This window comes from Peromyscus leucopus, chromosome 3 (assembly GCF_004664715.2).
Source record: "Peromyscus leucopus breed LL Stock chromosome 3, UCI_PerLeu_2.1, whole genome shotgun sequence".
Classification (NCBI taxonomy): domain Eukaryota; kingdom Metazoa; phylum Chordata; class Mammalia; order Rodentia; family Cricetidae; genus Peromyscus; species Peromyscus leucopus.
In genome coordinates, this window is record NC_051065.1 from 87,642,699 (window position 1) to 87,655,966 (window position 13,268).

At 45.9% G+C, this 13,268-nt stretch overlaps 1 protein-coding gene across 2 annotated transcripts; it reads left to right on the forward strand.

Annotated features, from left to right (window-relative positions):
- The first annotated feature begins 4,479 nt into the window (after positions 1 to 4,479).
- On the forward strand, positions 4,480 to 13,047 carry LOC114685574 (zinc finger matrin-type protein 1-like). 2 transcript variants are annotated; one of them, XM_037203806.1, is made up of 2 exons: positions 4,480 to 4,802; positions 11,109 to 13,047. In XM_037203806.1, exons 1-2 carry the CDS (start codon positions 4,794 to 4,796, stop codon positions 11,727 to 11,729), a joined length of 630 nt encoding a protein of 209 aa, XP_037059701.1. In that variant the 5' UTR covers positions 4,480 to 4,793; the 3' UTR covers positions 11,730 to 13,047. The 2 variants fall into 2 exon arrangements, with proteins under 2 accessions (XP_037059701.1, XP_037059702.1); XM_037203807.1 differs by having other exon boundaries at positions 4,480 to 4,585.
- Positions 13,048 to 13,268: the final 221 nt, after the last annotated feature.

Below are 13,268 nucleotides of genomic sequence, written 5' to 3' on the forward strand. Positions count from 1 at the left end.
CAGCCAGGGCTATGTAGACAGACTTTGTTTTCAGAAAAACAAAACAAAAAGTGCAATGCTGAGACATCACAATACCTCATTTCATACAGTCATAGTAACAGAAATAGCGTGCTCCTGTCACAGAGATGGAAGCAGAGCCCAATAAAACAGCCTAGAGGGTCCAGAAATACACCTATGCATCATCTCCAGCCACCTGGTTCTTACACAGTTGCCAAACAACACACTGAAGAAAACACAGCCTCCTTAACACAGGGCCGCTAGTTAGCACTGCGTATCTGTAGAAAAAAGCAGAAGCTGGATCCTTATTTTGCACTCTGCAGAAAAAGTCAAAATAGATCAAAGGCCTTAATATAAGACCAGACACTTTGAAAGTGTTCAAGGAAAGCATAGGGGAAACACTTCAAGATCTCAGCAGGGGAAATGATTTCCGACTAGGACTTCATTAGTTTAGGAAATAAAAGCTAGAATAGGCAAAGAGGACCATATCATCAAAATGTAAAGAATCTGCATAAAAAAGACAAAACCTCCAGAATAAGAAAATCTTTGCCAGCTGTTTATCCCATAGATGCTTAATGAAATGACCAGAATATTAAATGAATTCTAAGTCAGGCATGGTAGCACATGCCTACAACCCCAGTGCTTATAAGATTAAGGCAGGAAGATTCTGTATCTAAGTGCCATCCTGGACTACAGAGTAAGACTATTCTCAAATAAAATTGTTTTTTAACAACAAAACAATGAGTGATTTAACCAATAGGCAAATGATTTGAGAAGCACTTTTCAAAAGGAATCCAAACAGACAATAATATGTAATAAAAAATATTCGATATCTTTTTTTGGGGGGGGGATATTCGATATCTTTAGCCATCAGGGAAATGCAAATCCAGGTGACAGTGAGATTCCATCTAACTTCGATCAGGATGGCTACAGGTGGGGAGAGATGGAGGGAATGTACCTGATTATGTTTTTCTAAGGCCTACATTTAGGAGGTTTGAGGCAGGAGGATTGCTGCAATACCAAGGTCAGCTGTGTGCCATAGTGAGTTCTAGACCATTCCAGGCTTCCGAATAAAACCTGTTTCAGAAACCAGGTGCTGGGAAAGTGGCTACTTGATGAAAGCCCTGACCACCAAGCCTGATGACCTGAGTTCAATCCCAAGCACCCACAGGGTGGAAGGAGAGATATGACCCCCGTAAGTTCCCTGACTTCCACAAGCACACAATGGTGCGTGTGCACTCACATTCACACACAAATAAACAAACAGAATACACTTTCAATTTTATTTTTAATATCTGAAACTGTATTATAAACAACAGTTGGAAAAAAATCACACACCAAACTTAACCAGACACAAAGACTATACAACTCAATGGACTTCTGTACAATTGGAGCAGATATTGTGAACAGAAGCCGTGGAACTTCACATTCGATTTTACACTTCACTACCAAATATATTTTGGGGGTGGGGGTTCTTTTTTTTTTTTTTTTTTTTTTTTTTTTTTTTTTTGGTTTTTGGGGACAGGGTTTCTCTGTGTAGCGTTGTGCCTTTCCTGGATCTTGCTCTGTAGACCAGGTTGGCCTCGAACTCACAAAGATCCGCTTGCCTCTGCCTCTGCTGGGATTAAAGTCTGTGCCACCACCGCCCTCAAATATATTTTTATACACTCAGCCACCACCCAAAACAAGAACAACAACCACCACAGCAGAGTTAGAACTAGAAAGGCCATCACCCTTATATCTTCTTTGTAGAACTTGTGTTTAATGCTTGAATTTGTTTTTTGTTTTTTTGTTTTTTGTTTTGTTTTGTTTTTTGTTGTTTTTTTTTTTTTTTTTTTTTTTCGATTTTTGTTAGTTTGCTTTCTGGACTACTTGGTGTACTGTCAATACAGAATGTGTTGTGTGTGATTAGGTGCCATTGTTTGTTTGTTTTATTGTTGTTTTGAGACAGGGCTTCTCTGGGTAGCCCTGGCTGTCCTTGAACTCACTCATTAGACCAGGCTGTGTTGGACCCCAAAATTTAGGTTCAAGTGGCGCCCAAGAACCCAGACTCCAGTCCAGTTGATGCAATAGCAAGAGGTTTTTATTAAAGCTTCTATATAGAAGGGCAAACTCTTGTCCTGAGAGCAAGAGCCGCATCTTACTGCAGTCCCATGAGGGCTTTTAAAGGAAAAACCCACAAAACCCACAAGATTACAATTCCCATACAATTTTGTTTCACAAGATCATGGTCTGGTTACAAAGTGATCACAGAGGGGGTACAGTTATGTCAACAGGTACATTTTTCCTGAAACCTCAAGGGGCGTATCAGGGCAGGAGTGGAGTTTACACAAAGGTCACAGTGGTCCTTCCTGGAACACTTGCAACTATCCCAGTCACAGTTGAGCATATCTCTTAACAGAAATCTCTTTACATTGTTATATGGTTGCAGGGGAGATTGAACAATGGCTAAGTCAGGTTGTCCTTGGAACTAGATTTTTAGTTTCTCATTTCCTGGTGCTTGAAGTTTCTCTTTTCCTGAGGCTTGAGGGTGTAAGCCTGAAAGGCTAGGGTCTTTCAACTGGCCTCAAACTGATCCGCCTGCCTCTGCCTCCCGAGTGCTGGGATTAAAGGCGTGCGACACCACTGCCGGCCTTTTTTCTTTTTTTTTTTTTAAGAAAACAAAACAAGGATAACCTGAAAATCCAAGGACTATTACAGCAAGTAAGGAAAGGGATGGGTGGAGAGCAAAAATGAGGAGTTTTAAGGGGGATACTGCCATGCAGAAACCAGAGACCCAGACTAAGAATGAATTTGTGGAAGACAGGGGAACTTGGAAGTAGAGTTCATTAGCTACACTGTGGTACAAGAGGACAAGAGAGCTGCTTTGGTTGGGCTGGGAAGGGAACTCTGAGCTGGAAGTCCAAGTTTCAGTGTCACGGTGTTCTGGAAGAGTTGCAGTTGGGATTTCCTGTGGCTAGCAGTAGTCTGGCCCCGAGGCAGTGACAGTCTTGCCCTGTGTCAGAAGTGCTGAGCATGACCACCCACCCATCCTCCACTGGCATCTGCATGTTGTAACAGATGAACTCTTTTGACTAGGTAACGATCCTGCCTGAAGACAGTGATGACTTCCCTGGACATAGCCTTGTTCTGAGGTCAGAGTGTTCAACACAGCCAACCCCAGGTTGGCATCCACAGACAGGACTGAATCAGACTATGACACATACATAAAATGACAATGTCACCATGAAAGTCACTAGATTTTATAATTGTTAGTAATTATAATTCAAAAGATGAATAGGAAAAGATTAACCCTGTAAGATTGGTTGCCAAATTTGGCAATATTTTTAAAAGTACAACATGAAGGATTGTAGCTCAGTTGTTAAGAGTGATTACCTAGCTGGCATACTAGAAGCTCTGGGTTCAATCTCCAGTACCACATAAATCCACTTGTTGGCTCAGGCCAGTGATCCCAACACCCAAGAAGTGGAGCTAGAAAGGTTTGGGAGTTCAGGGTCATCCTCTGTAAAGAATTTGAAGTCAGCAGGGCGGTGGTGGTGGTGGTACACACCTTTAATACCAGCACTGGGGAGGGGGCGTGGCAGCAGAGGCAGGCAGATCTCTGTGAGTTCCAGGACAGCCAGGACACTTTCACAGAGAAACCCTGTCTCAAAACAAACAAACAAACAAAACAACAAAAAAACAGCAAAAAGAATTTGAAGCCCACTAAGGCTATGAGACTATCTCCAAAAAGAGAAAGACGAGGGAGGGAGGTACTTCGTGGGGGTTGGGTATGCTAAAAATTGGATATTTCATTTACTTTTTCAAGATAAACTCCAGACAGGATTGACTAGTGTTGATCTGGCTACATTCTGTTTTGTTTTGTTTTTTCTTTTTCTTTTCTTTTTCTTTTCTTTTTTTTTTTTTTTTGTGTTGTTGTTGTTCTCAGGCAGTGAACTGAGGGTGTTCCTCAGTCCCTTTCAGGCGTAAGATTGGGTTTATTCATTTCACTATTAGGATAAGAATTTGTACCATATCAAGCTGATGAAAGACTATGCTGGCTGTAGTTTTAGGAGGGGAGGCTAAAATCTTTTTAGATTATGGATTAGCCTATAGAGAAATGTCTGCTGTAATCAGTGAAGATGAATAGGAAGATGAATAGGAATCTCACACAACTTAAGTAAAGCATAGCTCTTTGAACAGATGAAGATAGGTTTCTTCTGCATCCCAGAACCTAATCAATATTTATATGTATAATTCAGCTGTCATTTTGGCTTAAAAGGGCTTATTGGGAAATGTTATCATTTATACTATTTTCTACAGAGAAAATATTTTCCAGCTTCAAATAATCCTGGACTTTTGAATTATAACCTGTTTTTATGTTAAAAAAAAAAAAAAAGATTGAGTTTATTTCCTCGGTGAGCTAGAACTACAGGTTGAGAAGGCCGAAGCACCAGAACCTAGACAAAGGAAGGGGCGTGGCCTCCTCCTTCCGGCTCCCAGGCATCCAGCCCAGAAGAGCATTAGCAGAGCAGCTGGGAACCTGGGATTCTTCCGGAGCTCACTAATTCGCCACTCCTGTGAGGCCCTTACTGAAGATTCTAGCCAGGTAGACATTGGTGCTTTGTGGTACCCACAGGTCTTCGGCGTTAATGACCCTTAAGGCTCTTAAGCTTGCGAAGGCCAGGAATCCATCTGTGTGTGGACGTTTTTCTCAGTAAACTATCAAGGTGATGGTTCCAGAGCAGAACTGACCCAAACGCGCGTTTCTCATTCACGCTGATGTTTGGCGGCATTTTGGAGCACTAGCGAGAACCATGGCCCAGGTACAGCAAGGGACCCTGAAACTGGAAGGGTGGGCTCCTCGGATCTGGGGTTCCTAGTGGACCTCGAGAGGAAGGGAGAGGTCAGGACCTGTCTTCACTGGTTTCTTTGCCAAGCACCTAGTTGACGGCAGGCACAATTGATGTCGTGAGGAAACGGGTAAACAGAGACTCTCTGCAGAGCTCTCTGCGCATGAGGACCCTGCGGGCATGTGTGGGAAGTTAGAACATACCTGACCTGAAAAAGTGTTAGTTCTTGCCGCTCTGTGTGGTCTAGGTGACAGAAATGCCGCCAGCAGCAGGGAGCCGGGTAGAAAGGAAGAGCTGGAATCAGCTGTGTGTGACTATAGCCAAGGACTCACTAGCCAGGCTAGACTTAAACTCAGAATCCTGCTTCAGCCTCCCTGGTGCTGGGTTACAGGCGTGTGACATCCCTGTTGCACGTGGGGAAGCTTAAGCAGTGATAACGCAGGGGTAGCAGAGGGGTGTCGTGGAGGTCGTCAGAGCTGAGGTAGCACTCCAGCCCAGCCCTGGGTGATGATTAATCTTTGGTGTGCTTGCTTAGAGACTCGGAGCACAAAGGCTCAGAGACCAGTGTCCCTGTGTGAGCCCAGAGGCAGTGTGTTTGGAAGGCCAGAACAAGAGGAAGATTGTCTTGAGGACGCAGGGACCCCAGGGCTGTGGGCAGCCAGTGGACAACTGAGCTTCCCTCTGAAGGAGGGAAACCTGTGAGCAAATAAGAGGAAACTAGAAAGATTATTGTGAGTGTGGGTTTGGAAACAGACCCAATGAGCTGGAGCGGGGAGCCCAAGAAAAGAGGGAGTGTCCCCAGCCCACCAGTGGTATGGCAGTTTGACCGGGATTTTGGAGACCGGAAATGGAGCTGGGGCTAGAGGTGTAACACAGTTGATAGATAGTGCGTTTGTCTGGCATGCACGGAGCCCCAGCCCTGCGTAAAACTGGGTGTGGTGGTACATGCCTAGGATCCCAGTGCTTTGGGGGAGAGGCAGGAAAGGTCACCAGTGAGTTCAAAGCCAGCTTTGGATAGATCAAACCTTGATGGTGCTGCCTCAAGGTAGGGAAGCAGCAAAGAGCCTCAGAAGGCTCTCACTGCCTGAGGACAGGTGGGCGTTGGTGGAGAGGGAGCACCTGACTAATGAGATTCCCTTGTGGTGAGCACAGCCTGGGTTTCCCGCCTCGGGGAAAACTCTGAGCAGAGGGAAACATTTGGTCTCAACACTGTTTTCTTCTTAGCCCTCCTTGCTTTTCCTCAGCTAAGTATTTCTTGGGCTTTCTTCCTTGACATTTTGTCTTTCTATTGACAAATAGCGGTATTCCCTCCGGTATAGTACAAGCCTAGGAAGCAGAAGGAGGGCAGCCCAGCTCATCTTGACTAGGCAAGCACTTGGCATAGGAATTCCTTCCTGACAATCCCAGTTCATGTTTCATGGTCAGTAAGAAGCCTGGGTCACAAATAGGGTGAAAATGATAAATACCCTGGATAAGTAGAGACTCAAAAGTGGATGGCCCCATGACTTAATAAGTATCACTTAAACCAAAGAGAAACATGGGGGTTTGGGCTGGTGATGACATGATCGGATGACTCTCAAATCTATTCTGTTTTCTTCTTGGAAAATTGACTTCTAGATGCGTCAAAGTAGAAGGACCGCTAAGGGTGTGGTTACATGAGCCTGGAATCCCTTAAACCCAGGGGAGGTAAAGTGATCCAGTCCAAGCCCAATTTTCTTTTTTCTTTTCTTTCTTCTTCTTTTTTTTTTTTTCTTGAGACAGGGTTTCTCTGTGTAGCTTTGGAGCCTGTTCTGAACTCGCTCTGTAGACCAGGCTGGCCTTGAACTCACAGAGATCCACCTGCCTCTGCCTCCCAAGTGCTGGGATTAAAGGTGTGCGCCACCACTGCCCTGCCCAAGCCCAACTTTAAAGGGGTGTGCAGGTGGCTCAGAGAGCAAAGGATCTCACTTTACTTAGACCGAGGCTGGTGACCTGAGTTTGGTCCTACACGGTAGAGGGAAAGAACCAACTCCCCACAGTCCCTCTGACCACTCATGTGCCGTAGCGTATGTATGCCTCCCCCGTATATACAGACCCACACAAAATAAAAATGAATGCAATAAAATAAATTGGGGGGTTAAATTACAGATTTACAAAATGGAGGGCAGCAGGTAAACTACTGGATGCTGAGTAGGTAGACAGGCCAGACTTGGTGAAGCTGAGGTGTCTTTATTTTCTGCCAATGTCTAAGCCGTTTTTAAAGAAGGTCATTCGTAGAGAAAGAAGTGGGCATAGTCACTCTATCCAGTGTCTGCTGTCCCTTATCTCCTCTTCCCAATAAAGCAGCCCGGGGCCTTTCCTGTTATCGGAATTGCTTCACCTGGGGAGGGAGTGCCATGTCCAGGTGCACAGTATAGCCTGGGTCGGTTGAAGAAAGAAGGGACTCCAAGATGACATCGTAAGGCCCATGTGGCAGCAGGAAGGTCCAGCCTCTTCTGATGGGCTGAACCCCAAACAGCCATACAAAGGCGTATTTACTGAGAGTTACACAAAGTATTTCCTCATCTCAAGGTCCATAATCTGATTTACAGGTCTTACTAAAGGAGAGCCTCCCACGCCCCCATGACTCTAGTCCTTTATCATGTGTCATTTGCAGTACACAATGCCTGAGGTGGCTTGTGACCAAAGTCATGGGATGGCCGCAAAGTCCCTTCAGCAAAACAATCACCATTTTCCACAAGGCTTCTTCAGTTCCTTGTAGTGTCTACTCCAGATACAGTGACTCTGCTAAATTGCTACAGCAGTTCTGGAGATTCAATATGGCCATCCTACATCCTACTGAGCTGCACCCCCAGCCCTTGTTTGGCATTTTGGGGTGGGGTCAAAGATTATTTATTGTTCCTATCATCATACAAAACTGGAAGACCAAGCCTCGTCCCTGGCTCGGAGGAACTCCATGCAGAAACACACCATACAATGCCTGCTTGACTCACCCCACGGGGCCCTCCCACGTGAGGAGCTGAGGTACTGAAAACAAGACTGTCAGGCAGGTGGACGCATGAGTATGTGACACAAGAGTCACATCTTAAAGGAGTGTGGCCTGTTCCCAGAGGCTGAGAGCAGGATCAGGAGGTGAGACCCAGCCACACCCGGGCTCTTGGAGCGCCTCCTCCTCCCTGTGGGTGGACACTGTCTTTTCTCCCCTGCACTTTTCTTATTATAGACCAGGGTGTTAACCACCTTTCCATTACTGACAAAACAGTTTTCTGCCAAAAGTTTGCTCTTCATCTTTCCATATTGAAGACCAGAAAATCATTTCACCTCCACACAATCTGAACTCAGTTTAAATCTCTTCACAGGAAAAATAAAACCCAAGGCTGGGGATGTAGCTCAGTTGGTAGTGAGCGGCACACCCTGGTTTGCCCTCCAGCACCACATCCACCTGACGGGGTGGTGGCACATACCTTCAGGACTGAGAGGCAGAGGCTGGAGTCTGAGGTCAGAGTGGTCCAGGCCAGCCTGTTCTACATGAGACCCTTTCTCACTGAAAATGGAGGGAGGACAGGGAAGAGCAGTTGGAAGGGAGAAAGGCTTAAGTCCCTGGTGGGAACTTCAGCTTTATCTGCTTTAGAACTAGGCTGTCGGGCCTTCCCAAGAATGGGGGCCGTGGCCCCAGAGCCTGGCTATATCCATGGCACACTGTGTGTCCAGAATGCTGACGCTTCATTAGTGAGACCTAAAAACCACAAAACAACCTAAATTTAGAGATTTGGTTGAAAATAAAAACCACTTTCCAAAAGTGTTTCAGCATGCCAGGCAGCTCCCTTAATTATATGCATCCATTATGAAATAGAAATAGAAAACGGTTCTTAGCATAGCTGTGCATTGCTTATCAATGAGGACGAGATATCGAGAAATGTTATGTGACCAGAGTGCTTGTGCTCCAGCTAAGACACTTGTGTGTGTGCTTGCACAGATGCCACAGGGCATGTGATGGTCAGGGGACAGTTTGTAGGTCCCAGGTATTGAACTGATGTCATCAGACTGGTCAGCAAGTGCCTTGGCCTGCTGAGCCAGCTCACAGTCTTAAGGGGCCACCATTGCATGTGAATTCTGTCCTTGACTAAAATGGTATGTAGCATGTGACTATATATATATATATTTAAGAAAGAAACTAAATCTCAAGCCAGCATGACAAATCTGACTTCACACTTAGTTGCATTTATAATTATATTTATAATAGAGCAACAATTAGCCCAGAGGGTAGAATAGCAGGAACTGGATTGGGTGATAGGTACCGTCACGACAGCAGGCTTTTTGTTAGAACTAACAGTTACCTTAGCTAAATGGAAGGAAAAACCAAACAGTCAGATGAAGTCAGGTTTTCAGAGCAGCCCCCAGTGACCCATTGAATGTAGCTGGTCCTCATCCTAGCACTTTTTTGTTTGTTTGTTTGTTTGTTTTAAAACAGGATCTCATTGTGTAGCATTGGCTGGCCTGGAATTTGCTGTGTAGACCAGGTTGGCCTCAAATTCATGAAGTTCACTTGCCTCTGCCTCTCAAGTGCTGGGACTAACTGTCTGTAACAACATGCCCAGCTTAATTTCAGCTTAGTTTAATTACATGGTTTTCTCTTTTTGTTTTCTTCTTTAAATGTCTTAATCTTATACATGGAATAGTATTTATGGTAGAGAAAAAGTCTAAAATTACCTGATTTTTTTTAAAAGAATTATTTTATTTATTTATTTATTTGGGGGGCGGGTTTGAGACAGGGTTTCTCTGCGTATCTTTGTGCCTTTCCTGGAGCTCACTTGGTAGCCCAGGCTGGTCTCTAAACTCACAGAGATCCGCCTGCCTCTGCCTCCCGAGTGCTGGGATTAAAGGCATGCGCCACCTTAAAGAATTATTTTTATTTTGTGTGTATGTGTGTGCTGGAGTGCCTGTCTCTGTACCGTCTGCATGCAGTGCCTACAGAGGCCAGGAAGGGCCACAGGATCCCCTGGAACTAGATGGTGTGAGCTACCATGTGGGTGCTGGGATCCCAACAATCCTCTGTAAAGGCAGCCAGTGATTTCAACTGCTGAGCCATCTCTTCAGCCCAAATTATCTGATTGTTAAACCTGTCTCAACCATTGATAAATCTTCTTCTACCCATTAGTACATGTTACACTTGAGCGCCGTGTTGGCTCAGTCCAAAGAATACTTGCAAGGCAAACATGAGAAGGACCAAGTTTGATCTCTGGCACCCTGGGGAGAAGTTGTGGCGAATGTGTAACCCCAGTGCTGAGTAGGAGACAGAAGATCCCAGGGTGTCACTGGCCAGTCATCCTACCATACTGGGCAAGCCCTGGGTCCCGACGAGAGACCGTCTCAAAAAACCAGGCTTCTGAAGAATAATACTGAGCAGCCGGGGGTAGTGGCGCACACCTTTAATCCCAGCACTTGGGAGGCAGAGGCAGGAGGATCTCTGTGAGTTCGAGGCCAGCCTGGTTTACGGAGCAAGCTCCAGGAAAGGTGCAAAACTACACAGAGAAACCCTGTCTCGGAAAAAATAAAATAAAATAAATAATAATAATACTGTAATACTGAGCTTAGCCTCTAGCCTGCACATAACTATGCAGTTCACACAAATGAATGTACAGTTAAGTGGTCTCACACACACACACACACACACACACACACACACACACTATGTATTACATTACAATACTCGCTATGTATTACATTTATTTATACATATAGATCCGAACATTTGCAGTGATTTAAGACTCATTTCCCACCAGCTTCGATAGGTGCTTATAATCCCAGCTCTCTAGAGGCAGAGACATAGAAACACAAGTTTGAAGCCAGCTTGTTCTACAGAGTGAGTTCTAGGCCAGCTAAGGCTACTTAGTAGGACCAAGTCACCATGTCAAAAAAGAAAAAATTCAGGCTGAAGAAATGGCTCAGCAGTTAAGAGGATGTACTACTTGAGAGTTTGGTTCCCAACACGTACATAAGGTAGCTCACAACCACCTGTCAGCCCCAGGAGCATCTGACACCATTGGCCTTGTGGGCACTGTGTACAAACCCATACTCAACATACACAAAATCAAATTTTTTAAAACAAGACAAATGAGCAATCATTTCCCTCCCCCATTATACTTTCCCATCCCCAGTACGTCAGAAGCACTCATGTCCAACATGAGTGACTACTCACTACTTACTGTATACTATGTAGCGTAACACTCTCTTAGGACAGAGAAAATATCTTCAGCAATATGATGCATTAACAGAAGGTCTTCTCCCATTTTTCTCTAGAGAAGTCCGTTCATGGTCAGTACAATGGAAAAGCCTCAGACCAATGACTCTTTTCAACATGAGCTTGAAGATTTCATTAGAAAGCAGAGAGCCAGGACTACAAGCAGGAGCCTTGGATTACATCCAAGGACCTTTGTCAGAAATACGGCAGAGGAATCTTTTCACCAAGAAAGAGACTACTTCGTCAGCCCGGGAGCTCCAATGCTGGGGCCACCTCTCTCATCCAGAAAACACCCCAGATCCTCTACTTCCTACGAAAGGCCGACAGTGGAAGACCTGGTACCTCACTGCACACGAAGACTGCAATCTCTAAAACATCATCAGAAAAACCAGCCAGTCAGTCAAGACGGACACCAGGAGTGGGGAGGAGCCACCGGTGTGGAGCAAGGGACGCTCAAGAGGAAACACCACAGAGAGAGGGCTTCCCACAGAGAAGACGGAGGTCTCAGCAGAAGGAAGGCCTCAGCGGAGCCAGCGGGAACTGACAAGTCCGAGCCCAGAAAGAGGACCCGCCACGATGGGAGAGACCCCACCAGAAGCAGACGCCAGTCCCACAGAGAGAAGAAGGAACCAGAGGAGAGGGATTTGTGGGATGAAGCTATCTTGGGCAGTTGCGACTGATGTTTGGGCATTTGGGGTCCCAAAAGTCAACAACTTGGTTCTGTTGGTAAGGGTGGATCAAATACCTCAAAGCAACTAGATGTCAGGCTTCTGCCATGGTCCATTTGCTCTGCTGGTGTGGAGCATTCAGAGGACTGACCTCCCCCTGACCAGGGCTCACTTTCCCTTCTGTGGCTCGTTGCTGTCTCCAGCACCTCTATTGTTTCTGCCCCTGGACACTCTGGAAAATTCAGCTGTTTTCTTACCATTGTTGCTACCCTGGAAACCACGGGGGCAATACCTGCGGCCACCTTTGCCATTGCCACCATTCAGAAGCTGCTCCTGCCATCCACTCCCTCTTCTCGTCACCACTCAGCCCCCTACTAGCGATAAAGAGCAAAAGAAGACAAGAGGGTTGTGATCTACACCAGTCAAGTCGAATATGCACACACACACACACACACACACACACACACACACACACACACACCCCTCCACCCCCCACCCCCACCCCTCAGTCTTGAGCACGCTAGGCAAGAGCTCTCTCACTGAGCTACATCTCATCCCCAATCACAAGCCTTCTTCTGACGGGCCACCAAGGGAAGCGCCCGGAGTCAAATTGGCTGCAGGGTTACCTAGCGTGCACCAAGGATTATAGTGAGCAGAGATCTGCATGTGCTGTGTGAAACAGTCATGGCGAGAATATCTGGGACTGAAGGCAGTCACAGCCAGGCCCAGCCAAGAGAGAACTGTTTTTTTTGTTCAAGATACATTCGCCAGATGCTATTAAACAAGAAAAGGTAATAGATGTATTTGCCAAAACATTTTTACTTTGAGTAAAGCAGAAAATTTTGCTCTAAAATCTACAAAAATTAGAATCTTGACAGTAAGCATTAAACACACACACACAGAAAGACACAGAGTATCTGGTAGGATGGACTCAGGACACAAGAATTGGATGGGTAGAGGACAGTGAGGAGTCGACTAACCTTCATGGGCCGAGTGAGAGGCCTCAGGGTAAAGGGGCTTGCCACTAAGCCTGGCTTCCCTGACTTTGATCCTGGGACCCACACTGTAAAAGGAGACAGCCAGCTCCTGCAATGTGCTGTTTTTATTTATTTTATTTTTATTCAGAATGTCGTTTCATATGAGCCTTTTCCAGGAGATATTTGTAAAAGCAAGTAGCAGAGTGGGAAAAGCACCTTTATCACTCTGTTAGGTTCCCCACTGGAGTTATCAAATGATCACCTGGTAAAACAGGACGTCCCCGCTAGTCTGGTTTCACTACTTGGCTTTTTATTCTCTTCCAGTAGATGGCACTAGAAGGTCATTGTAGAGTAGAGGCGGCGGGGGTGGGGGGGGGGGGGGGGCTTTCCTCCCCTTTCCCTGGCTTGCCTTTTGCTTGGTAACAAAAATGGGGAGGTGTTGGGGCGGGCCCTACCTGTAGCCTGCACGCCTGGGCAAATGTCTTTGTTGGTGGACTGGCTCAGTTCTAGCTGCAGAGTCTAAATCTCAGCGGTTGTGGAGAGGACCCCCAGCCTCCCCCACCCATTGTACCCC